We start from the raw sequence: 26980 nt of genomic DNA on the forward strand, positions 1-26980 counted from the left end.
CCTGGAAATACCCATATTTTGCCATGTATAATGCGCACTTTTTTGCCCAAATATCTGAGAGGAAAATAAGGATGCTCATTATACATGGGCAGTACCTGAAACACCTTGTATCTGTTTTTGTGATTTGTAATTATTATGTAAAATTTCTTGTATCATAATATGTTCAAAAATAAATGCTAAAATTCCTTTATAATACAAAAAACAAGTATGTGAATATAAATAAATTAAAAGCTGAATAGAAAAATTAAAATGAAAGATTTTTGTCCTGAAAGTTTGGGCCAAAATCCTGGGTGCACATTATACATAGGAGTGCATTACAGACAGCAAAATATGGTAAGCTAAGTGTTCCTCTCTAGCAGAAATACGTAAACTGACATTTATACAATGGAATATTATAGATGCAGTTAAACTGAATCAACTAAATTGTGCATGTATAAACAGGAATCAAATCTAAAAATGTAATAGGTTTAAAAAAGCAAGTGTAGAAAAGAATATTTACAGTAAACTCTTTGTGTAAGAGGTTAAACTGTAATTATTTTATGGACATTTACATATATAATAAAGGTATAAAACAAAGCAGAGTACAAAGCAACTTCATAGTAGCAGTAGTAAACACTACACAAGAGAGAACTGGATCAGGGAAGAGTGCAAAGAGAGCTTCATCTATAACTGCAATCTTTTGAAAATTAGATGATTGATGATTTGAAAAAGAAATATCCTGTCAAAATAAATACATGGAAATACACTCGTTTTCTTCCTCCTTCCCTCCCTCTCGAACATACATGTGCACACACATACATATGCACACAGAGAGGAAAACAAACCATGGAAGAGGGAAGAAAAACCTTGCCACTTGTTCCTTGCCATTATCTGTCAAGTTGGTACATTTCATCTTCCAGCTCATTTAAAATATACATCAATTTAGCATCTGAAAATGCATTAAAAGTGGCTCTTGAAATATTACCTCCACAATATTTCAGTTCACATTCAATACAAATATCCAAAAGAGAGCCAAACATTTGCTGCTACTCCTGACAACCAATAATCACAAGCTATAATTTTCTAATTTAATAGAAATAAAAAGAAATAAAACCTAGCTACAGAAGCTAATCTATGCTAAATTGAAGGTATCCATTACTGATCTGGACAGCTATGTATGAGAGAATATTTGATGAAATATTGCATATAATGTCATTCCTCTCACCAGTATGAACATAATTACTATGCTTTATTATTAAAGTTGTGATGATTTTCTCTAAAATTGTTGATCCAAGAACTTCAAACATTAAATTTTTTTACGAAACAGCCAAATGCAGAGGTTTCACCAGCCTAAGCTAGAAGGTATTCCCCCTACCTAAAGGAAATCTGGCCTGATTCTGACTCTCAATTATTGGCAAATAAATAACTTCTTTAAAGCCTTGTGTTTTATCTTAACATGCAAATGTATTCTACTATGTAATAAAGCCATGTTTGTTTAAATTTTAAAAATCTTTTTCTAAAAACAACTTAATGTTCCTGAAAATCTACCCCATAAAATCATGTTCCTGAAAGACTACCCCAAAGTATGCTTAAGTGTTGGACCCTAGCACACCAACTCAGGCTTAAGTTACACATGCCTAAGCATTTGTGATTTATGTAGAGTTTACACTGTTGAAAACTGATTAATTCCCACATATGAAACCCAAAAGAGGAAGAAGGGGGGAAAATTGCCACTTCAAAAATCACTACTGCAATAAAACGCAAGAAGTTAGTAAAAAAAGAAAATAGATTTTTACAGTCTGTGAATTATTTGGGCAATGCTACTGACGAACTTTGAATATGGACCATGTATTAAAGAGAACAGTATTGTTAGCAATATTAAATGTCTGACTTCAACAACTACACTATAGTTAAGAGAAGTCCTTCCTTATTAAGACATCCCTACATATTTATATTTAGGAACATGATGGCTACAATTTACTGTCCAAAACCTTCTCTATGTGCAAACATCAGTAGGAAGGAGAGAGGGAGGGAAAGGAAGAAAGGGAGAACAAGTAATAAAAAATGAAACAAATGGAGCCAAATATAAATAACTAGTAAATCTAGGTAAAGAATATAAAGGAGCTTTGATACTACTGCAACTCTTCTAAAAGTTTTAAATTATTCAAAAATTTTAACATTATATAAGCGACACTGGCAGCCCCAGAACTCCAAGGTAGTTTTTACCTACCAAAACAATTTGCCCCCAGGCCATTTTAGCTAATATTTAAATTACACTCAATTGTGAAAATTATTTTCCTAACACAATTCTTTAAAAAGCCATCGATCAAATTTCTGAAGCATCTTTTTCTAGCTATGTGAAAAAACAATGCAGTTGATGTTAAAAATGCAAATAGATAACCAAATAGTAGAGTCGAAGTAGGTACAGCTAAATGTCTATGCTGTTTACCTCTGGGATTCAAATTTTCAAGAATATATTAACAAAATACTCTAGCACAATTCACAAATTGTAAATTTTAATAAATTAAAAACTACAGAAGTCACAGTCAGGGAAGATACCAATCCAGGCTTCATCTCCTTCCTGAGGCTGTTTAAACAGTTTTTGAATGGTGAAGAGTCTATGTGCTAGTTGTAGTATGACATTTTAAACAATCCTAAACTCATCACAAGGAAGGGGCTTTTCATATAACACAGTTCAAGCACCTGCCACTGTGCTTAGTTTACAACTTAACTTAGTTTAAGCCATTAGCCTGAGCTATTTAGTCATGTGCTAATGGCCATTTGTTACTATGAGGCTTAGTGAAAAAAATTCATTCATTAAAAAAGACAGATACAGATCAAACTAAACTTGGAATAATCAAAAAGAAGATAAAGCCAACGGAAATTTAGCTTCCAGGCTTAAGTCCTATAGACTCATATTGAGATGACCCACTATAGTCTACTTTTAACTATTTCTTCCCCGTGCCAAAATGATGCCATTATAGTCAATGGGGGGGGGGGGGAATCAGTTGATATTTTAAATACACACTTTACATAATATATTCATCCTCAAGGTATTTAAAAACTAATATGCAAATAAAATTATAGAGGTGGAAATGCTCTTCAGTCCATTAGTAGACAACAATTTAAGAACATAAGGAAGTAAAATTAGATATTTGAGCCAATAGTAACCTTCAAGCAAAATGAAACAAAGAACTCCTTTCACAGCAAAAGAACTGCAGGAATGGGCTACAGACCTTGGGATTCACTGGTCTTACCAAATACCCTGTCACTGGAAGCAGCTGGTCTAATAGAATAATAGAATGGCCTGCTGAAAACTCAGTTACAGTGCTAGCTGGAGACCAAATCCTCAAATATATGCTTTGAATCAACAATCAATATGCACTATTGTTTTTCTCATAGCCAGAATACAAGTATCTGAGAGTCAAGGGGTGTAAATATAAGTGATTTCACTCCTTATTTTCCCTAAAAACCCCATTAGCATAATTTTTGCTTCTAATACCTACAACTTTGATATCTGCTGATTTTGAGGTCTTAGTTCCCAGGGAAAAAATGATTTCACCACAGTTCACTGAATTGGAAGTTGAAACTTTCCTGATCACATGGGCTTTGTGCCATTAAATAAAAATTTTCAACCTCACCACTACTGACATTTTGGACTGGAAAGTTCATTGCTGTTGGGGGCTGTTCTGTACATTGCAGGATGCTTGGCAGCACCCTTGACCTCTACCCACGGCAGGCCAGTAGCATTGCCCCACAAAGCCATGTGAATGAAAAATACCGCTAGATATTACCCAATGTCCCCTGGGAGACAAAACTACCCTCTGTTGAAAACCACCGCACTAGCCCCGGCCCGGGAGCTCAGTTGGTTAGAGTGCTGTCCCATACACCAAGGTTGTGGTTTTGATCCCCGGTCAGGGCACATATAAGAATCAACCAATGAACGCATAAAGTGGAACAACAAATTGGTGATTCTTTCTCTCTCTCTCTCTCACTCTTTATCTCCTCCCACCTCCACCCTTGCCCTCTCTAAAATCAACAAAAAAAATTTTTTTAAACACTGTACTAAATCAACAGGCAAAGAAGTGGTGGGGAGGGGAGTCATTCAATTAGCTGATGAAATTCATATGGGTTTCCTAGGAGATACTGAACTACTGCTACATAAGGAGGGTAGGAAGGGCTCTGCCTGAAACCCTGAGGGTTCTCTGAAGTACCTCTTATACATGCGTAATAAAAGTTCATGGAAAAAACACAGAGCAAGACCACTAAGAATTCATATTCTTCACTAACAAAGGTTTGGGCTACCCCACCAGCTGAGGTCCTGAATGAGGGTAAAGGGAACATGGAATGGGTAGAAGAAAGTAGTTATAAACTACAGTCTCTCAACTAGTTAACCGAAGCAAGGTCTGCAGAACTGACACACATTTTCTTCTTTGATTACTTTAGAAGATTTTAGGTGAGTGTACAACCAATTTCTTCTCTCTTCTCAATATGCTATTCAAATTTTTAGTAAAGGTAAACTTTACAACTTAGTCTTTAGGTAGCAGGATAGTCATATGGAACTATGAATTTGAGACATAATTAACACAGCCTAGACATGACATAGCATAAATGTCACACAGAGATGGACACAATGAATATGGGAAGTGGGATCTTAGTTTTCGGAAGAGACAAAGGACATCTTCATTTTTACAAAGACGACTTCCATTTCCTTAGGCAAAAGCATAGACTGCCTTCTGTACACAAAATTAAGTATCTGTATAAAGGCATGTAAGGCTGCTGAGTAGCCAAAGAAGTAACACTGCCAACTGCTAAGTTACGCTCTCTCATCTTCACACCCATCCTTTTGTACTTTATCTTCTAATGGTGGGGCTGTGCAAACGACACTTCTCCTTTGCCATATGGCTCTTTGTTAAGGCTCTGCTGAGGGTATACCAAGGAGGTACTGTAAGACTGGAAAAGGGACAAAGGACTTGATTTTTCCTGTTACCTTCTTGTGCCTATCAGTATCACCCTAGCTGAATTTTTCTTTACAATCTATTAACAGAAATGCCCCTTACAAGTATTCTAGTTTCTAGAAACCAAGAGGAGCTAGACTGTTAAATATGTTTAGTTGATTTCTGTGAGATACAATCAAGATTGTCCTTAGAAACAAACAACAACAAAAAAACCCTTAAAGCCCCACTAAAAAAAAAAAAAACCAAACAAGATCAACAAATAAAAATCAGTGTATTTCTATACACTAGCAATAATCAGAAGGTGAAATTTAAAAATATCTGTTAAAAGTCCTGGCTAGTGTAGCTCCTGTAGCAAGAAGGATTGAGTGCCTTCTTGCAAACCAAAGGTCGCTGGTTCAATTCCCAATCAGGGCACATGCCTGGGCTGCAAGCCAGGTCCCCAGTAGGCTTGTACATTGGCAAGATGCAATCAATCAATCTCTCACGCACTGATGTTTCTCTCCCTGTCTTTCTCCCTCCCTTCCCCCATAAATAAACGAACGAACAAACAAACCTTAAATCTTAAATTAAAATAAATAATAAATCTGTTAAAGTGGCAATCCTCCCAAAACTAATCTATAGTGCAACACAATGTCTCTCGGAAATGGCTTCTTTATAGAAATTGACAAACTGATCCCAAACTGTACATAGATATGTAAACAATCTATACTAGCTAAAACAATCTTGAGAAAGAACAACAAAATTGGAGAAATTACAATACCTGATTTCAGATTTTACTATAAAAAAATTAAGCTGTAATAATCAAGAGTGTGTAAACTGGCAAAATAAACATACAGAATCTCACCAAGTACAAAAATTAACTAAAAATAAATCATAGACCTAAGTTGTAAAACTTTGTTTCTAGAAAAAAACATAAGACAAAAATCTTTGCGAACCTGTGTTAGACAGGTTTCTTAGATATACAATCAATATATTATCCTTTTTTAAAGAAAAATTGATAAATTGGGCTTCAGCAAAATTAAGAACATCTGCTTTCAAAAGACTTTGGGAAGACGACAAACAAAAAAAAGCCAGAAACTGGGAGGAAATATTTGCAAATCACATCTCTTTAAGAACTTGTATTCAGCATATATTATAAATGCTCAAAACTTAACAGAAAAAAAGTTTTTACAACATGGGCAAAAGATTTGAATTTACACTTTACCAAAGAAAATACTCAGATGGTGGATAAGCACATGAAAAGACACTCAGTATCATTAGTCATTAGGGAAATACAAATCAAAACCATAATGACATACCACTTCACACCCACTAGGATGGATATAATTAAAATTTTTTAAAAGAAAAATAAGTGCTGGCAAAGATGTGAAGCAACTGAAATTCTCATATACTACTGTACAATGGTATAATCACTTGGAAAACAATGATTGGCAGCTTCTTAAAAAGTTAAGCAGGGGGCCTCTGTGGGGACCTGGGAGGTCTAAAGAGCACAGACCTTGGGTCCCCAGGGGAAATGAAGTCTTGATTCAGATCCCCATGATAAACCCCAAATCACTCCCTATTGACTCGGACAATGGGGTCCTGTCCTCAGGAGCTTTGTTGCCCCCTCATTTCCCAAAGCCAGAAAGAGGTGGCATGGGGTTGGCCATTTGTGGGGGCGGGGGAGGGTGTCCCAGAGGTGAGAGGCCAGAATCCGGGTCTTAGCTCTGTCCCGAGTTGCCTTGGATAAAGCCCTCGCTCCATCTCTTGGCATCCCTCTGCCTGTGTCTGGTTCTAATGTGGAGTGTGATATCCTCCCCCACATCCCCCAGCTGACTGCCTGGGGTCTGTCCTCACTAAGACTGGACCCCTCCATGAACCACCCCTCACTGCGGGGATGGGGCAGCTCCCTGGGGGTCTGGTGTTCACTTTCCCATTTCCTCTGGGAAACTTGAGGGTTATTTTTGCACAAACTCCCCAGGGTTTGGGAGACTCTGATAGCAAAAGGACAACTTCTTAGCTCTTTTCTTAAGCAGATCCACCCAGCTGCCATTAGCTTGGCTCTTAAAGAGCCAAGCCCCCTTTTCTGCCATCCATCATTGAGGTTTTCCACCTGCTGGAGGAGGCTTTGGGGCTTAGAAAGGGAGGATCCCATCCAAATTGGGGTTTCATACATCCTGTGTGCCTGCAGCAGCTGGAATCATCCAAGGGTTTCCCCCAACCTGGGCCTGGGAAAGCTTTAAGGGATCAAGGGCCGTGTCACTTGGGGTCTGTCCCCTCACCATCAGGCACTTTACTGAGTTTTAGTGAGCTAGGTTTACTCCCTGCTCTTACAGAGTGTGTAAGGGAAGACTAAAAAGCTTCCTGGAAAGGGCTGGGGAGTGAGAGGGGTGAGGTAGAGGAGGAGAAGGCCAGCAGCAAGCCACTGCACACTGGGGTAGTGGGTGGGGGCCAATGACTACTCCAGACTTAGTTTTGCAATGATCTGTACAGGAATAAATGTACCTAAGCTCCCTCCGCAAGAAAAGAAAAAAAATAAGTTAGACATTCAGCCACCACATGACCCAATCATTCCACTCCTTGGTATTTACTCCAGAGAAAGTGTATGTCCACACAAAGTCATGTATATGAATCTTCACAACAGCTCTATTTTTAATAGCTAAAAACTTGGAGCAACCCAATATCTATCAACAGGTGAATGGAAAAAACAAATGTTGTTATGTAGACTGAGCAAAACAGTTCCTAGGGATGGGATGAAGATAGGAATGGATTATGAGGGCTGCAGGGAACTCTTTTGGGTGATATATGTTCATTATCTTGATTGTGGTGATGCTATCACAGGCTTATATCAAAACTCATCAAATCATATATTTTAAGTATGCGCAGTTTATTTCTTACATGGCAAGTTTACTGTAATAAAGCTGTAGAAATTCTCTTATTCTAGCATAAAAAATAAAATTCCTAAAATAAAGTTCCTAAAAAGTTTCAGGCAAGGGAAAGTAGTGGGGGGGAGGCAGAGACAAATGTATTTGAAAAAATAAATTAAAATAAAATTTAAAAAAAAAAGTTTCAATAGGCCTGACCAGTGTGGCTCAGTATGTTGGGTGTCATCCCGCAAAGCAAACTGTGCCAGTTTGATTCCCATCCAGGGCATGCACCTGGGTTGCAGGTTTGGTCCCTGGTCGGGGCACGTACAAGAGGCAACTGATTGATGTTCCTCTCTTGCATCTATGTTTCTCTCCCTCTCCTTCTCCCTCCCTTCCCCTCTCTCTAGTAAAAAGTAAATAAAATTTTTTTTAAAGTTCCAATAAAGTTCCTTAGAGCGGGGGGCGGGGAGGGGGTAGTGTTTTTGTATAATTATTCATATTGGGTGTATATTTATTCATACCCAAAAGGGTGCTCTTCAGTTTTTTCCTCTAGTTTTACCTTTACACTTGAGACATGTCCCTTCTTAAAGAACTGCCTTTGTTAACTCTTATAATAGAGAACGGCTGGTGAGTAAGTCTCTCAGCTTCTCTCTAAAAACATCTTTATTTCTGAAGGATATTTCTGCTGGGAACACAATTCTAACTTGGCAGTTTTTTTCTTTTAATACTTCAGAAGTCTTTCCATTATTTCCCAGTTTCCACCATTGTGTTCAAAATCAAGTCATCAGTTATATTGTTACTTTGAAAGTAATGTATCTTTCCGTTTTCCTTCCCGCTGCTTTGAGAGTTTCTCTTTGCTGCTGGTTTCAACAGTTCAATTAATATATACATAAGTGTACTTTTCTACTTATCCTGCTGAGCTTTGCTAAACGACTTGAATCTGTGGGTTAATGTCTTTCATCAGTTTTGGAAAATGCCTTAACACTATTACTTCAAATATCTGCTTCCACGACACACTCTCCTCTCTACTTCTGGGTCTCCAATTACAAATTATTTGAATTTTAAGTGTCCTATAATGTCTCTTAGGTTCTGTTGCACCTTTTCCATTCTTTTTTCTTCCTATGTCACAAATTGAATACTTCCTATTGACTTGTCTACAGGTTCCTTAATCTTGTCTTTTGTGGTATATAATCTGCTATTAAATCCATCCAGTGAATAATTAATTTCAGATACGGTGGGGTTTTTGTTTTGAATGTACCAGGCATTATAATAAGCCCTGGGAGTAAAGCAGTAAACAAGATGAACATAGTCTCGGCTCTATTGGAACTTAAATAGTATATGTTAAATTGACCTGACTTCCCACTCTTTTAGAACAATAAATAGTGGGACTTCTGGTCAGGATAGAGGAGTAGGTAAACACGCTTCACCTCCTCGCAAAACTACAGCAAAAATTACAACCAGACTACAAAACAAATATCATCCAGATTAGATTTATCAGAAAAATTGAGCTGTATGAAGTCTAACCAAGGATTTAAAGAAGCCACATTCATCCAGACAGGTAGGCGGTGCAGAGAGGTGGAGACTTGCAGAGAGGCACGGAGATGAGCCGAGAGGGACAGAGAGGTAGAATGGGCAGTCCCACATCCAGGTGTGTGGACAAAAATCAGGAGGGATACCTTGAGAGCAAGGGATCTCGGCCCCAGACCAGACCACCCAACCCAGGGTTCCAGTGCCAAGAAGGTAAGTACCCAAAACTTTTGGCTGTAAAAATTACAGGGGCCCTGGCTAGTGTAGCTCATAGACTGAGCACCAGGCTATGAACCAAAAGGTTGCCAGTTGGATTCCCAGTCAGGGCACATGTCTGGATCAGGGGTCAAGTCCCCAGTTGGGGGTGTGCAAGAGGCAACTGACTGATGTTTCCCTCTCTTTCCCCCTTCCTCACTCTCTAAAGGTAAATAAATAAAATCTTTAAAAAAGCAAACAAACTGGGGGTTGGGGCAGCAGAAGAAATGGAGATTCTCAGTGGGATTCTCAGGAGACTCCTCTCAAAGGGTCCACAATGGACTTAGGACTAACACAGGCTCACTCCCAACTGGAAGGGCACCAGTGGCATATGGGAAGAAATTGAAGTGACTAGCTACAGGGCAAGTGCCAGGAGATAGCTCCCTCCCGGGAAAACCTCCAGAAGCCAGGCAGTGATATTGTCCCTTCTTGAAGCCCTCCCCCACACAGAGCCATAGAGTGGTGACATGGGACAGAAACTGGTGATACTGTCCCCTCTCCGAGCCCTGCCCCACACAGAACCACAAAGTGGTGACATGGGTTGCTCCGCCCCAGCGATTACCTAAGGCTCCACCCTATACAACTTATAGATATGTTTTTCTACAACAGGCCATGCTACTAAGACAGGGAGTCAAAGCAGCTCTACATGATACACAGAAAGAAACACAAAGGAGGCTCCCAAAATGAGGAGACAAAGAAAATGGCCCAAATGAAAGAACAGAACAGAACTCCAGAAAAAAGAACTACACAAAATGGAGATAAGCAATCTATCAGATGCAGAGTTCAAAACACTGGTGATCAGGATGCACAAGGAACTCACTGGGTACTTCAATAGCATAAAAAAGACCCAGAAAGAAATGAAGGTAAGGTTAAATGAAACAAAGAAAAATCTACAGGAACCAACAGTGGAAGGAATGAAGCTGAGAACAAAAGCAACAACTTGGAACATAAGGAAGAAAAAAGCATTCAATCAGAATAACAACAAGAAAAGGGAATTCAAAAACCAAGTAGAGAATAAGAAGACTCAGACATCTCCAAATGTACCAATATTCAAATCATATGTGTGCCAGAAGGAGAAGAGGAAGAGCAAAGAAAACTGAAAACTTATTTGAAAAAATAATGAAAGAAAACTTTGGTGAAGGAAATAGACATACAAGTCCAGGAAGCACAGAAGAGTCCCAAACAAGTTGGACCCAAAGAGGACCACACCAAGACACATCATATTTAAAGTGCCAAAATTTAAAGATAAAGAAAGAACCTTAAAAGCAGCAAAAGAAAAGCAGAGAATTACCTACAAAGGAGTTCCCATAAGACTGTCAGCTGACTTCGAAAAAAAAACTTTGCACGCTAGACGGGATTGGCAAGAAGCATTCAAAGTGATGAAAAGCAAGGACTTACAACCTAGATTACTCTATCTAGCAAAGCTGTCATTTAGAATAGAAGGGCAGATAAAGTGCTTCCCAGACAAGGTAAAGCTAAAGGAGTTCATCACCACCAAAGCATTATTACATGAAATGTTAAAGGGACTTATTTAAGAAAAAGAAGATCAAAACTATGAACATTGAAATGGCAATAAATTCACAACTATCAACAACTGAATCTAAAATAACAAAAATAAGCAAGCAAACAAGCAGAACAGAACAGAATCAAAGATATGGCAATCACTTGGAGGGTTATCAGCTGGGAAGGGAAAAGGGGAGAATGGGTAAAAAGGTGCAGGTATTAAGAAGTACAAATCGGTAGGTACAAAATAGACAGGGGGAGGTTAAGAATAGTATAGGAAATGGAATAGCCAAAGAACTTACATGAACAACCTGTGGACATGAACTGAGGGGGATGGGGGATTGCTGGAGGGAAGGGAGGTATCAGATTGGGGTGGGGGGAGGGACGCAAAGGGGAAAAAAACTGGGATAACTGGAATAGCATAATCAACAAAATATATATTTACCATAACAACCAACTCCAGAATATGTCTTCCTGGTGGCTGATCATTTCAATCCATTCAGGAACTGAACGATGTGAGAGCTATATTGCAGCTAACCACTGATTCACCCTTTTTCTTTAGTCTGTGTCCAGGATCAGCAATCTGCTTCTCACCAAAGGGCTCTTCTATCTTTGGAATTTTAATTCATTGAATCCTCATTATTTCTACAGCCTTCTAATATTTTTTAAATTTTTTATTTATTGATTTTGGGAGGAGAGAGAGAAAAAAATAAGATATCAATTTTTATTGTTCCACTTATTTATGCATACATTGGTTGATTCTTGTATGTGCACTGACCAGATCAAATCCCTACCTTGGCATATTGGGATAATGCCCTAGCCAACTGAGCTACCTGGCCAGGGAAGCCCTCCAATATTTTTTTAAAATAGGGTTTTAAAAGTTCATCTAGTTTTTTTCTGCTTGTCACAGTAGTATAGATGACTGTGCTGTGACCTACTAAATACTGTTCAGAAACTAAAGTCTCCCTATGTGTCATATAGCAGTGATTCACAAACCCAGTTTTATGACAAAATGACCTTGGGAGATATTTTAAAACTGCAACCCATCGTCCATACCTCTAGAACTCATAGATGCTCAGTGGAAACAGGAAATCTGTACATTTAACAAAAATCTTGCCCCATCTACTGTGGCTCAGTGGATTGAATGCCAGCCTGAATATCAAAGGGTCGCTGGTTCGATTCCCAAGTAAGGGCACACGCCTGGGTTACAGGCCAGGTCCCCAGTAGGGGACGCATGAGAGGCAACGACACGTTAATGCTTCTCTCCCTCTCTTTCTTCCTTCCCTTCCCCTCTCTCTAAGAATAAATAAAATCTTTTTTAAAAGGTCTTAAGTGATTTGGTAAAGCTGGCATATCTAAAGAAACTAATTTGCCCACACCAGTTGATCCTCCTCTCGCCTCCACCAGAGTTCAATATGTACAAGAACATTTAAGAAAAAAATAAATGCTATATACAATGGACAAATTGATAGAAGAGTATAAAAATAGTTAAAAGTTCAGAATAACTAAAAACTTTGAAGGCTTTTAAAACTATATGAAGATCAAGAAGAGGAGAAAGGTTATGAACCACTAGTTATGAAGACATGCTTTGATACCAGCAAGAGATTAAAAGCAGAACTACTCGATTTAATTTTACTTCTAATTATTCTAGCAGAAAACAAAATGATCTTCAAATTTGAAGAACACTACTGAAAGCCATCGGCTTAGATAAAGCTTAATGACCCTGCCTACATTATCTGAATTTGGGTCTACAGGAATTAACCCAAGGGTACAGATGAAAATTTAGAAGTGGTAAGAGAAATGCTGTGAGTGAACTTTTCAAAGTCATGAAAAACAAAAAGGTGCCACACCGGGAATGCTGACAGTACTTAATTAGGAATCCAGGGTGGCATCCCTGGCTGGGGTGGCTCAGTGGATTGAGCACCAGCTTGCAAACCAAAGGGTCACATGTTCAATTCCCAGTCAGTGCACATGCCTGGACTGTAGGCCAGGTCCCCAAAAGTGGGTGCGTGAGGGGCAACCACACACTGTTTCTCTCCCTCTCTTTCTCCCTCCCTTCCTCTCTCTCTAAAAATAAATTAAATCTTTTAAAAAATAAAGGATCAGCAGTGGGTAAAGGGGAAAGGTGATTTCAGGACTATGGGTGTAATTTAATGTAAAGATCCGGGTAATTTTAAGACTGATTATTCTGCAGATGACTTTTTAGCACTTATAGAAGGAGCATCTACTAACAATGATGAACTCCTACCTATATAAAATGCTTTTCCTTTAAATTTAGCATTTACAAAGTGCCTTCACATATATTACCTCATTATCTTTGTGGGGAATAAAAGCAGACAGGATTAAGTCCCCTCCTAACCTACACACAAACTCTTCAAAATATTAGGTATCTAGGGCTTAGGCAGCTGGACTTGCCCAGGTTAACTCATTCATCTTTTTCTTTCAGGAAATTAGGACTCAAACTCAAGTTTTCTGATTCCTAATTGACTACTGTTTTCACATCGCACAGCTTTTAAAGTCAACATGAGTTAAGAGTAAGTCATGCTGTGATGGAAGAGGGTATTAGGCAAAATGAAATAAGTCAGGCAGAGAAAGACAAATACCATATGATTTCACTTACATGTGGAATCTAATGAACAAAATAAACAAACAAAATAGAAGCAGACTCATAAATACGGAGAACAGAATGGCAGTTGCCAGAGGGGAGGGGGTTTTTAGAGGGCTGGATGAAAAAGGCGATTGGATTAAGCAGTATGAATTGGTAGTCAGAAGAGTCATAGAGATGTAGATTACAGCATAGAGAATATAGTCAATAATATCAAGATAACTATATACGGTGCCTGGTGGGTACTTGCAGCAGCAGGGGGGACCACTCTGGAAAGCACATGATTTTCAGACCACATTCCTGTACATTTGAAACTAATACAGGATAATACTGAATGTAAACTATAATTGAAAATTTTAAAAAATAAATTTAAGAAAAAAGAAAATGAGCAGCAAAAAAGGAAGGAGAAAAAGAAAAAGAAGTAGTAGTCATGCTGAAACGAGATAACTAGGACTGCTTCACAATAACGGAGAGGTGCTGGGCAGGAAATGGGCAGGAGTATGGGTAAAATAAAACTGAGGAGGAGCTGGGTAATGGGTACATGGGGATTCATTTACAACCATCTCTCTACTTTTGTATATGTTTGAAATTTATAATAAAACTTAAAAAACAGACATGAACACACGTGCCAATTAACATTCTTTGATAGGTTTACTGTACTGGTGATCAGATGAACACCAAAAATATAGTGCGCCAGAAGCTCTGCATTTTTCTTAAATATTTTATTTATTTTTAGAGAGAGAGGAAAGGAGGGAGAAAGAGAGGGAGAGAAACATGGATTGGTTGCCTCCCACACACCCCCAGTTGGGGTCCTGGCCTGCAACCCAGGCATGTGCCCTGATGGGCGACCGAACCAGCAACCTTTTGGTCCACAGTCTGGTGCTCAATCCACTGAGCCACACCAGCCAGAGCTAAAGCTCAGCATTTTTAAGCCATTTTTTAATGTTTCACATAACACTCTAATATGCAAAAATACTGAGAGAAAAAATTTAAAAATGGTATGACTGAGTATTGATCACCATTGCACCAAGAGGTAAATAACCAGCAGAGTGAGATGTCTTGAAATCATGTCCTATAAGAAATGGTCAAATGTATGATATTTTTCTGGAAAAAAAAAAATCTAGGGAGTACTTAAGATTTGCCTTCAAAAGGACAAACTTATTCTGAAGAGTTATAGAGAACAGCATTAGGAATAGTGAACAGAAGACTCAGGGAGACCAAATCCCACTTTTCTACTCTTCCCACTCTTCCTTAAAGCTCATGACTCATGTGCTACTCACCAATAAACTTTGTCATAGTCACCTACCAACTTTCTAGCTATTTTCCCCCATCATCAAACCAATTAGGATCTTGGCTCAGTTTCTCCCCTACCTCACATCCACCACCATCTGGGTATCATCTAGGTTAATGTTGCCTGATAAAATACAGAATTCCCAATTAAATTTGAATTCAAATAAACATGAGTAATTATTTAATATAGGTATATCCCATGCAATATTTGGGAAGGACTTATATTAAATATTTATTCATTGTTTATCTAAAATTCACATTTAACTGGGCATCCTACATTTCTATTTGCTAAATCTGGCAACCCTAATCTCGGGTGACTTCAATGTCAAGGCGGAGCACCTACCCAGCCCCTGGTCCTCAACCTTCCTTGATCTCCTCAATTCTAGTGACTATGACCATAACAAAGATATGGTCTGAAAATTCAGATGTATCCTTAATACTGCCCAACATTGCTAAATGTCCTTAAATTGCCCACTCTCTCTCATTTACCCCAACAGCTATTTATTATAAATCAAACCTATTCTTTCCTTCTCTACCATCTCAGTCCCTAATTCCACCGCCTGAATTTAGATCTCCATCTTCTTCTACCACTTATGGTACCTCATATGATCATTTCCCTTTATTCAAACTTCCCCACTAAAGGATAAGCCATTAAGTGAAATTATATTTGCTCAAAGCCTTCAAAAGAGAGTTTAAACATTTTAGTATGACATATAAGACCCTACAAGATTCACAACTCAACCCAGGCTTCGCTTTTTCCAACAAGGTCTCCTTAACCACCCAGTCTAAATTGAGTGCTACTCTTACATAGCCCCAATGTACTGTATACATCTGTATTTACCATAATTTTCTTATTGTCTTTTTCCCTTACTAGACTTTAGGTTCCTTGAGACCAAGAACTATGTCTCGTCTTTATTTTCCCAACACTTAAGACAATGCTTGGCATTTATCACAAATAGTAGGCATTTAAATGCTTACTGATCTAATAAAACAGATGAGTCTTAATTTAAGGGAAGAGAAATGTAGAATTACATTTCTACAATGGGATGTGTTACCTTCAGATGTAGTATCCCTGGTCACCCTAAGGACAAAAGAAGATGTTCAATACAAAAAATTCAAAATGTATTTTTAAAATATTATGAAAAATAAAAATTACAAATAATCCCTTAAAGTTTTTAAATATAAAAGAAAATTAATCACCTGGGCAAATGTTCAAGTTATACTGTTATGCTAAAAGATCAGATTATAAAACAATGTGTCTCACTCTGGGTTCTAACGAGCTAACACTAATACCAGTAGCTAACATTTACTGAGTTCCTTCTATGTGCCAGAAACTGTGCCACATACTTTACATATATTTCCTACTTAAATATCACAATCATCTCTGTGCGCATACTAACAACAGTAACTGATCCTGTTTTACAGGTGAAGAAACTGAAGCTTGAGGTTGTTTACTGACCAAGGGTTAGTAAGCGGCAGCATAGCATGAGCCCAAGAATTCAAACCCACGCGGTCTGATTTCAGGATGAGCACATTTAATTACATACACCAAAATTTTAACTGTGGTTCTCTCTGAGTTGTGGTATTATAAATGATTTTTACTTATTTTTTGTGATTTTTATGGCATTTCTATATTTCTACAATAAACATGAATTACCAATGCATTTTAAATAAATGTTCAAGATTGGACACTCATCTGCCACGACTATAGCAGAAGTGGATTTAAACAATCTCAGATTCCTTCTAACTAAGGATCAATTAGTGACTGGAATTAATTTGTTCAATCAGAGGACTGGCACTTTAAAAAATGGAACAAAAATCAATCCATTTTAAGCATTATAAAAGTTTTGGACTGTCAGATCATATTTCTCCTGTTTTATAGATAATGAAACACCTCAAAATTTAAGATATTTACCTAATATTACAAAGTAGTTGTGTCAGGGCAGAAACCTGAGTGCAGACCTTCATTCTTTCTTGACAACAGGTGACCAAAACAAAATCCATCTCTCCCATTCCCAACTGAAAATTCAGTTATTAGAAGCCAAAAACGGAAACATAACAGGAAATACAAATGCTTCTTTTTCCCCCTCAGTCCAAAAGGAAGAAGACCTGCCTCGAGCATAAAGGAAAAACATTTTCCCAGCCCTGAGCTGGGACAGAAGTAAAAGGCACTGGTAAAAGAGGAATTGGAGCTATACTCCGAAAGACAAGATGAATGATTTGAGAGGAAAAGAAAAACAAATACTCAGGAATTCAACAGGACAAGGCACTCAAAATTTACCAAAATTTAAAAAATTGCCTCAAATTTAATCAAATCCTAAGGGGAATGTTCTTAGAGTATGAAAACCAACTTTACAAAACTGGACTGTAAAATGCCAAGATAAAATAATGAAACAAATACACAATCCCACATTTATAATTGTGCACACGCCTTCTGTTGTTCCCACAAATTTTATTCTTTCACCTTCAGGAGTCAGCTCTCCTCACCTAGAAATCTGCAGTGAATATAATGCAATGTTATAAATCTAAATAAAAGGGAAGCAATGTTACAACTTCCTCTAACAACCCAAGCAGCTTTGATAAAGTGAAAAAAAAAATGATAAATAATGAAATCAAGGAAATAATGTTCAAAACTCGTGCCTATTTCTAACACATAACAAATCATAAAAGATTTCCGGATACTCTCATATGAACATAAAAGGTAAAATGTAACATTTCATCTTTAAGTGAAGAATCAAAAGATACAATCCTCACTAATAGTTTTCTTCTATAAAGCTCTATTTATTGAAAAGTTACTGCTCTAAGGATTAAGACACCCACGTTCCTGTTTAAGTTCAATTAATTACATGTCATGCAACTGTGAACAAATTATTTTGCCGCTCTAGTTTTACTTTTTTCTCAAGCAGAGTAGAAATAGTAACATGAGATAGAAAAATCCTGCACTGGATGATAGTAATCGTAATAAGTTTTTATGACTAACTTTAGAGCTTCCTTTATGTAAAAGATTCATACCTAAGACACTAAACAAGCCCATGATGTGAACAGGGCAGGAATTATCCCCATTTTACAGGTGAAGACATAGGAAATTGAAGTTCAGATAGGTTAACTGACTTGCCCAAGGCCACACTGAATGCTGCACAGTCAAAAAGGTCTTTCACTTACTATTCAGTATATAGCATAATGTCATCACAGATCTGAGGTGGTAAGAGTTGTTTTCTCATGCCCAAACTACTATGAAGACTACTCAAGGAAAGCGGTCAACAATTAAACAGAGAAGGGTCACTTGAGATTGTTAGGAGCCATAATTACCTACAAGGTCATTATGTGGGTATAAAACTATGATTAGTATTAAGTTAAATAAAAAGTTCTTTAATTTCTGAAAGTCCTGCTATGTACTAAATTAACTGCATGCCTCTTGCACTAGATAGGACACCCTGCTTGGGGGATGTGAAGTGGAGTTGGGGGAAGGATTTCATCAAGAAAAGTTAAGTCCTCTGAAATTCAGTAGGGTAAGACACTCAAAGATATAAAATAGGAACAGGGGCAGGCAACAGCTTGTAGGCTGTAGTGACAATCCTAAGCCAAACCAAAAGAGAGCCAGGCTGTGGTTTAAAGAAAATATGCAATCTGGAAGTTTGCACCTCAAGTTACTGCTACTGCAAAGTAATTAGTACCATTTATAGTAAAAATATGTAGTTTTAGAGGATAACTCCAATTCTTCATTACAATTGGATGGAAGTCCTTATTAGCTTGGGGCTTTCTTGTCTCAGTGAAGCTCTTTTAATGATATAGTCAATGGCTCAAAAGCCAGTTATATGCCTGTGATACACAGTTACATACAAATAATGTAACTATGTATCACAGGCATATAACTCCTAAAGTGATCAAAGAGGCATGTAAAGAAACTTCAATGAGGGCACTATCAATTCCATTTATTTATATTCTACAATGTTATAAATTTTCCTCAGTCCAACCTGAGAGTGCTCTGTTTACTGAAGGCTCTACCATATAATGCAATACAGAAATGTACAAGTCACTGAAAACTTAAACTTAACTCACAGTCACTACAATGCAAAACATCTTAATTTTTCTATTCTTCAAGGTCAAAACAAATTTAGTCTCATCTTTCTCTCTCTACCCGAAGAAAATGGGGTATTCTAAAAGACAGATGAAATGTCAATGCTTTTATAAATACAAGTCAATCCTCTGCAAAGAAAGAGCTTAAGATGCCCATATTCTACTTCAGTATTGATTCTAAGCCTTTTAACAGTTTAAGCTGACCACAAACCTCCCCTTCTACTGCTTCTTCTACAACACTCTTTTTTTTTAAAAAACAATGAGCCTTCCCACACCTCTTGTCCCCAGTCTTACACAGACACACACAAAACCCCTAGTGAAGAATGGACTGAGGCCTAAAGAGCACATGTGCAAAACGTTTTTAATTAATACACTATTCACCCTTAAAAGCATATTGTTATAATCCAACAATATAGTCTACATTGAACCCCATAACACCAGACTTAAAAGGCAAAACCAAATATGCCCCACATCAGTCTGTGTAATTTAAAGAGCTAAGATGCAAAAATAAGGCATGATTACTTATTGTATCACTAACCTTTCCTTTAAGGACAAAATTCTCCATGCTAAACACAATCAAAAAATAATAAAGAAGCAGATTTTAGAACCTAATTCCCCATTAGTCAAAAAGTCAAATAAAAAGAAGTATAGGAATGTTTAAAATCTAGTGTAACAATACTGTGGGCCCAATTCACAGAACACCATAAAACACTTGTCTATTACACTTCCCAAAGTAGAAGACCTGTAATATACATTGTATATATGCCACAAATTAGATGATAAAGCAAGAAAACGGACTGTGGACATCCATAATATGTTACAAAAGGATTTGTTTCCATGCTATATTACCAAAGTAGTTGTCAGTGAATGCTAAAGTATGTATCAGGCAAGGTACATACCAGGGAACTAACCAGACTAGTCAATCTCCCTTATTTAGAGAAAACAGAATAGTCAGTAAGCTGTAAAAATATGTATAAATCTTATATTTGAATAATTAAAAACCTTTCACAGTATTTCACTTTCATTATCCTATCAGACTATTGTAAAAAATTTTCCCTATGTATAGACAATACTAAAAATAAGTGACAAATCGGCCCCATCGGGGTAGCTCTGTTGGTCAGAGCATCATCCAGATACACCAAAGTTGTAGGTTCAATCCCCAATGCCAGGGCACAAGGAATCAACGAATGACTATATAAGTAAGTAGAACAACAAATCTCTTTCTCCCCCCGCCCCAAAATCAGTAAATATTTTTTAAGTGAGTAAAAAATCCAAGATAACAAAGGTAGTTAATCAGATCTGAAACTTGATAAAAAAAAGTTAGCTCCAAGGGAGGATATATAAATATGTACTAGTTCCTCTTTAGAGCTCCTTAAAGAAAACCAAAAAAAAACTATTCCTAGTTAAAATACCACTTAACTTATAAGACTTACATTATTATAAAAACTAAATTAAAATTTGCCTATGTAATAACTATAACAAAGCCAATATTACCACTTACTTTAGCGTGTCTACCTTTCACCCAGGAATCATGTGCAAAACATCCCATCAATGAATGACAGTGTATGCTCTTAAGTATGCTGGCCACTGGGGTGACTATAAGTGAATTCAAACAGAGGCCTCTTGCTTTTCAGAAAGTTTACACTCTACTAGATAAAAAGATAGAGGGGAAAAAAATAACAATGCTAAGCTCTGTTCAATCAACCCTCCTGAAGGGGAGAAACCTTACTAGGTGGTTCTGCAGAACCCCAGGTAACAAGCACAACAAGCGACATCACAGTGAGTTTAGTCCAAGAGGACTTCATGGGAAAAATGAAGCTTGAACTGCACATTTAAGAATGAACAGAAATTAGACAAGCACAAAGGAGGAATGAAAGCATTCACAGGCCACATAAACAAGGGCTGAGAGAAGCAGAAATAAGCAGAAGGGACAGAGCCAACCTGCCTGGAACATAGGTGCATGCTGAGGCATAACGAGAAATAGTTTGGTAAATTAAGTGGGGTCAGCTCCCAAAACACTGATGTGGCTCAGGGAGATGATGTTAAAATATTAACATCATCGAATATTTAAACTAGAAAGAGAACATTAGAGATTTTCTAGATAATTCTTTTCTGACTGATGAGGAAAATTAAATCTACGATCCACAGAGAGCTAATGGAGAGCAGAAGGGCAGAGGCAGGGAGAAACTCAGACCCCTGTTTAGGAATCCCAGTTCAATGACAGGCAACACAGTATGATAGAGAAAGCACATCTGCCCAAAATCAATGAGAACATCAATATATGAAGATCTGGAAGCATACATACAAGACAGTATTATCTTGGGAATTAGAGGAGACTGGTTTCCAGGGGTAATGGAACACCATGGTGGCATTACAGTTGAGCAAAAACCACTGTTTTGCCAGAAGGAATCGCTTTCAAGAAAACAGCAACCCAGAAAGATAGCTGAAGCAGAAGCTGGTTTTCCAAGTTATAAAGGAAATGGGTGGATAAACAGTACAGGCGGCAGGTATTTAGCAACAAAAGGAAGAAAAAGGTTAAGCCATAGAGAGAAGGCTACAAAACCAACCAAATTTTTAAGACAAAAGAAATCTCACTAAGTCTGAAGGTGAAGAGAAAGGAGATTACATCAAGAAAGACTAAATTAGATGCTAGATACGGTGGAGAAACTGAAGGAGCAACAAGAACCAACTGAGGACCAGCTGGAAGAAAGTTTTTTTTTTTACAAAAGATGAGTTCCAGAATTTTAAAAAAATATTTTTTTACTCACCATATAATACCCTTTTGCCCAAAGAGTATTCATTTTCAACTACTTTATTAGTCCTTGTAAAAAATGCCAGACTAGGCTTTAAGAACAAGGCTAGATTTTTTTTTAAATCCAAAACAGCTTCAAAGTTTTACAAATCTATTTATTTGGCCAATTACCATGTGGTCAAAGACACTTCCCAATCAGTTTATACTGTGAATTTTATACCACATATTCAAAGACTATTCTGATTTGCATTCAATTTACAACAATATGCTGATGTAACAAATCAAAAATCAGAGTTTATTCTCTAATCTTATTTTGGGGGAATGTTTTATATACAGTTTGTACCTGACAAGATATGGAAAATATAAGTGCTTAAATGCAATATTTATAATACATCATTCGGGAGTAGCTTTTTTCAATTTCTTCACAAGAAAAAAAACCTTCATGTAACCACAGTTTTCCTTTACTGCCTTGCAGAATCAAAGCCCCGTAGAGACCGGTGGGGCATGGCTAGGGGTGGGGCATCTAAGAAGGTGCTAATTTGTTAAATAACCCAGCTAATAAGCCACAATTTAAAAATACACACCTAAAATTTGCCAATTTCAACTTGGAAAGTTACTGCTGAACATCATAAAGGCAGGTTAGTGTATGACTGATGCTTTCAGCTTTCTGGCTGTCGACCTTTGCAACTGCCATTTCCCTAGTTAAGGAGGTAATCACTTTTAAAATTGGTTAGGTTTGGGGGCTCTTCTGTGTGCCTGTTTAAAAGTTACAAAGAGAAAATCTTTTCTATCAAGCTAATGTTCTGTCAATAATATCATTCAATATACGTGGTAACATTTTATTTCCTCAGATAGATTAGTAGTACTGTTCATATAAATGATTTTTGGTCTGAAAGCAGAAGGATGAGTGAAACAATTCTTTCAAGTCTGTGACAGTTTTATAATTCTATTTTACCTATGCAGTTTCTTCTCAAATTTCTTCTCAATTCCTCTGCCTATTCCCAAATATCTTTTAGGTAGGTCAGAAACACTAAGAGGCCTGCAAGGAAATGTTTATGGAGCAAATAAAAGTGAAGCCCACCTCCCTCTTCCATTCAGTGCCCATAATCAGTTTGATGATTCCATCCAGTAAACAAAATAGACTGACTCTATCTCAAATCGTTCCCTCATCACAGAAAGCTCATGGTAGAACTGCAGCTGCAGAGTTTAAAAAAAAAAAAAAAAAAAAAAAAAAAAAAGGCATCCCTTTAAACCATCCCCAACTACCTACTGCAGCAACACAAAGTTAAACTAATTCCCATTGACAAAAGGCTACGTGCGCATTCATTCTGATCAGCCCTAGGATTTACTGTGTAGAGCTCACGGAATAAAAAAGCACCTCCCCAAGCTATGAAACTTTTTCTTTCCCATCTCACATAGTCTCAATGAAAGTTCTCTCGTCAACCAAGAGGTGAGAGTTAAAAACAACAACAAAACACTAGCAGAATGATGGGCTCTCGGACCACATCCCAGCTGTCTTTGCTCTCTGCTGTGGGGCTCAGATGGTTTCCCACTTGCCTTTCACCCTTCTCCCCTTACTCCCCAAGCAGCTCACTCAAGAAAGCAATAGTAACATTCTCAGACAGCTGGCAAAAGTAAAGGGAGGAACTGCAATTATCACGGAAGGAAAAACGGGAAAAATATTTCAGAAGCAGGAGGGATCAAGCACCATGGTTTCCAGTGCAAACGGCAATGTAAAAGCCAGTCTTGCCTCACGAGGATATGGGGGGACGCCCGTGTGGGCACCAAAAAAACGTGCAGTGCGTGTGTGTGCACTTAAGAGCTCCATGGGCAGGCTGAGACGATGGAGCAGAAAGTAAGGAAACCTGTGCCGTCCCTGCTTTCTTCTACTCTTCCCCTCCGAGAGAGGAAGCTGAAGGAACGGGGGGAGGGGCGGGGTGTTATCGTTCTCCTATTGGGGGTACACGAGACGGGCCTTGGGGTGCCTCCAGGGGCTCACCCCCAAACAGGAGGCCCACTGAGGAAAGAGGAAAGCCCTAAATGTTACCCACCTTCGTTCAAAAAGAAAAGTAAGGGGGGAATGATTAAATCCAGATGGAGAGCCCCAGAACGCGCCCCCAGGTCACTCATCCTTATTAGCAAGCGGATGGGCTGGGATAATAGGGATGGAGAGTCCAGGGAGGCGGCCAGGGCAAAGGCCCCACTCCCCGACTCCGGAGGGAAAGAGAGCCTGACTACCAGCGGTCCCCTCCTTCCCCGCACTTCCCCCTAGGCCACCCCCACTTGTCCCCCCTTCCCTTCCTCCAGCGCCTAAGGCAGCCGCGGGGGAGGCGGCTGCTCCTTCCTCCCTCACCCACTCCGTCCCCACCCCCACACCGCTCCCACCTCCCGCCCGCCACGGGCCCGTTACCTGCTCGTCGAAGCGGTTGACCACGGCCTGGACCCATTCCACCGGCCTATGCGCGGCCATGTCCTCCCCGCGGCCGGGGGGCGGCGGAGGGACGGGGCGGCCGGCGCCCAGGGCAGGGAAGAGGGCGGGGAGCGGAGGCTGAGGTGAGGGAAGAGTCGAGGAGAGGGTCTGAGGAGTGCAGGCTCCGAACGTTCCCACGGGGGTGGGGATGGGGGGCCTGCGCCGAGCCAGGAGGGGGAGAGGGGAAGGGGGCGTTGGCGAGGAGGCTAGGGGGAGGGGGGCGGGGGAGGGGGACCCGGGGAGGGGAGGGGGCCTCTTGGTCGCTCTCCCCACTAGCGCCGTCTCCCCACAGCCATCACAGTCCGAGACGCCGCCATGACACCCCACCGGAAGTGGGATCCTTTCCACGGCCCGGGGAGAGGGAGAGCCAGCGAGCTAGAGATAGAGAGCGGCTGGGAAAGGGGAGGGGGGAGCGAGAGGGAAGAGGGCCTGCTGCGCATGCGCCCGCGCCGGCCGGTTTCATTAATGAAAAAGCGAGTCCTCCTGGAGGTGACGTCACCTAACTCCTCCCGGCCTTGCGGCGCGCGTCCCTTATAGTCGACAGGCTCACCTAGACTCAGGCTCTGGGTTCAGCCGGCCAAAGTCTGATCTGACCTGGGAGCATCCGCTTCCATCCCCAGCGTCACACCAGGCTTCCCCTCCCCCGCCGGCCTCCGGGTTTGGATTGCTCCCGGTGTTGGAAGTTAGAGAGCCCTGGGGCTAACATTTCTCGCTGCTTGCAGACCTCTGTCGTTGATCTGGACAGGCTGTGCTGAGCCCTTCTCTGCCTTAAACTCTCACGAAAAAATAAAACACACAACCTCAGGTTTCCAGACCCTTCGGAGTTACTATGAGAAACAGTAAGAAGCAAGGGCAAGAGAGAATCAGTTTTGTTTTGTTCTTTAAACGGTCTTTTAAATGCCTACGCTAGACCCAATGGCAGTCAAACTACTAAAACTCCGGAATCCCAGCACAAACTTCCTCTTTTGGACTGATAGGCACCCAAGCTGATAAAACTTACATGGTTGCTAATTGAAAGATTCAAGTTTCACGACCCTCTAAAAAGTCTTTAAGGGCTTCGACAGGCATTAATTCAACACATTCATCATCTTATTTAAATCTTTCAGTGAGCCCCTCCAACAGACATCAACCTCACCTAAGAGATGAGGCTATGTCACAGGAGGTCTGGGATTTGCCAGCAGTCACAAAGTTGGTAGGAGGAAGAGTGAGGATGCAAACCCATGCGGGCTGACTCCAAAGACAGTATAAACAGACTAGCTCTCCTAAAACAAAGGTGTTCCCTATGCCCCCAATACCAGAATTGAAATGATTCCATGTGGAATCGGATCTGCTGGTTTCCAGGAAAAGGATTACATCCAAGACAATGGGTGATCTATCTATACCCAACATGAACTTCGGAATAAGTTTGGAATATTTTTAAGTTTATTTTCCTTTATACTCTTTACTTAGGCTAATGTTAAAATAAGCCTACATATTCTGGGCACATGCTAATTAGTAGCTTGTTAAGCCACATAGAAGGATATTGAGTGAAAAGGCAGAGCAAAACTAGAATTTTAATTTTGCCACAGAACATCCACAAAGCTAGCAGCCCATGTATGCATAGATATGTCTATGAGAGAAGGGTCCAATCTCTGCTGGCTGGTGATTGTCCAAAATACATACTAAATTAATATTTCATTCCACTGGAAAAAGGGGACAAGGTCTGGATAGTGCTGCAGTCCATTCTTTAAAAATGCAACAATAATACTGACTAATTTCTTTTGAATGATGTCAGAAAGGATGGCAATGCTGAAGAAAAGGATGAATATTAAATAAATGTTTGTCTGTGCCTTCTCCACTTAGGACCCCTGAAAAAGCTCTCATTCATACCCCCAGAGAGCATCCCAATGCTGCTTCTTCACTGCTAAACTTCCAGACCCCCAATTGTCTTCTCTTTTTCTCATACTCCCTCTGAAAGTCCCTAATTACTCTCCTGTTGCCATGGCTTTTTGCCTATTCCCTTCATCTTTTGCGCTAGACTGGGTGCAGCTGCCTAAGCCCTCAGCCCCTTTGACTGCAGTGCTGTTCCATGGCTGAGGTCCCTCTGGGCTTCTTTTTCTTCTCTTCCTCTGGTTTCCTTCCTGGTTCCCCATTCCTCTCTAACTCTAGAGGAAGACATCAGGCCTCAGCCCTCTGCTCTTTTCGCTTTACTCAGGTTCCAGCCAGCACATCATTAATTCATCCTCATCTGTACTTCCTGTTCTCTCTCGCCTCCCCTGAGTGCCAAGCCTCTCATTACACTTGGAGGTCTAGTCTTCATTCCAACTTTCTCTCCAATTAAATTCATTCAATTCCACTGAACTAGTACACAGCACTCAAACACCTATTATATGTATCATGCACTGTGTTAAGTAGTGCAGAGTATAGCAGGAATTTTAACCAAAAATGCCAAAGAAGGCAATGCATAGAGACCCTGGTGGAGTAAAGAGCACATCCCCTCATTCAAAGGGACAACTGTCACTCAACTCCAGTCAGTGACTGCCATGCAGGAGTATTGACACAGTGTTCCTAGATCTTCCCAGTTATTGCAGAAAAACTGGAGATCTGAATTTATACATAAACTCTTCAATTTTTACATAATGGCAGCCTATTCACACTTTTTAAAACAGTGTACATCCAAGCAAGATGTGTTTGCTATCTGACTTTAGCCCATAGAACACCAGTTTGACAACCTCTGGT

The 26980-nt window shown here is 39.4% G+C and overlaps 1 protein-coding gene across 3 annotated transcripts in view; it reads right to left on the reverse strand.

The window, feature by feature from the left end:
* Positions 1-24463, reverse strand: part of NF1 (neurofibromin 1) — a 245812-nt gene extending 221349 nt beyond the window's left edge. For all 3 annotated transcript variants that reach the window (XM_054573167.1, XM_054573165.1, XM_054573164.1), the window contains exon 1: positions 24203-24463. In XM_054573167.1, coding sequence (XP_054429142.1) covers positions 24203-24262 — 60 coding nt within the window. In that variant the 5' untranslated portion in view covers positions 24263-24463. The remainder of the gene's footprint in view (positions 1-24202) is intronic.
* Positions 24464-26980: the final 2517 nt, after the last annotated feature.

Source organism: Pteronotus mesoamericanus, unplaced genomic scaffold, assembly GCF_021234165.1.
Source record: "Pteronotus mesoamericanus isolate MK-2021 breed Mesoamerican mustached bat unplaced genomic scaffold, CSHL_Meso_final contig_246, whole genome shotgun sequence".
Taxonomy (NCBI): Eukaryota; Metazoa; Chordata; class Mammalia; order Chiroptera; family Mormoopidae; genus Pteronotus; species Pteronotus mesoamericanus.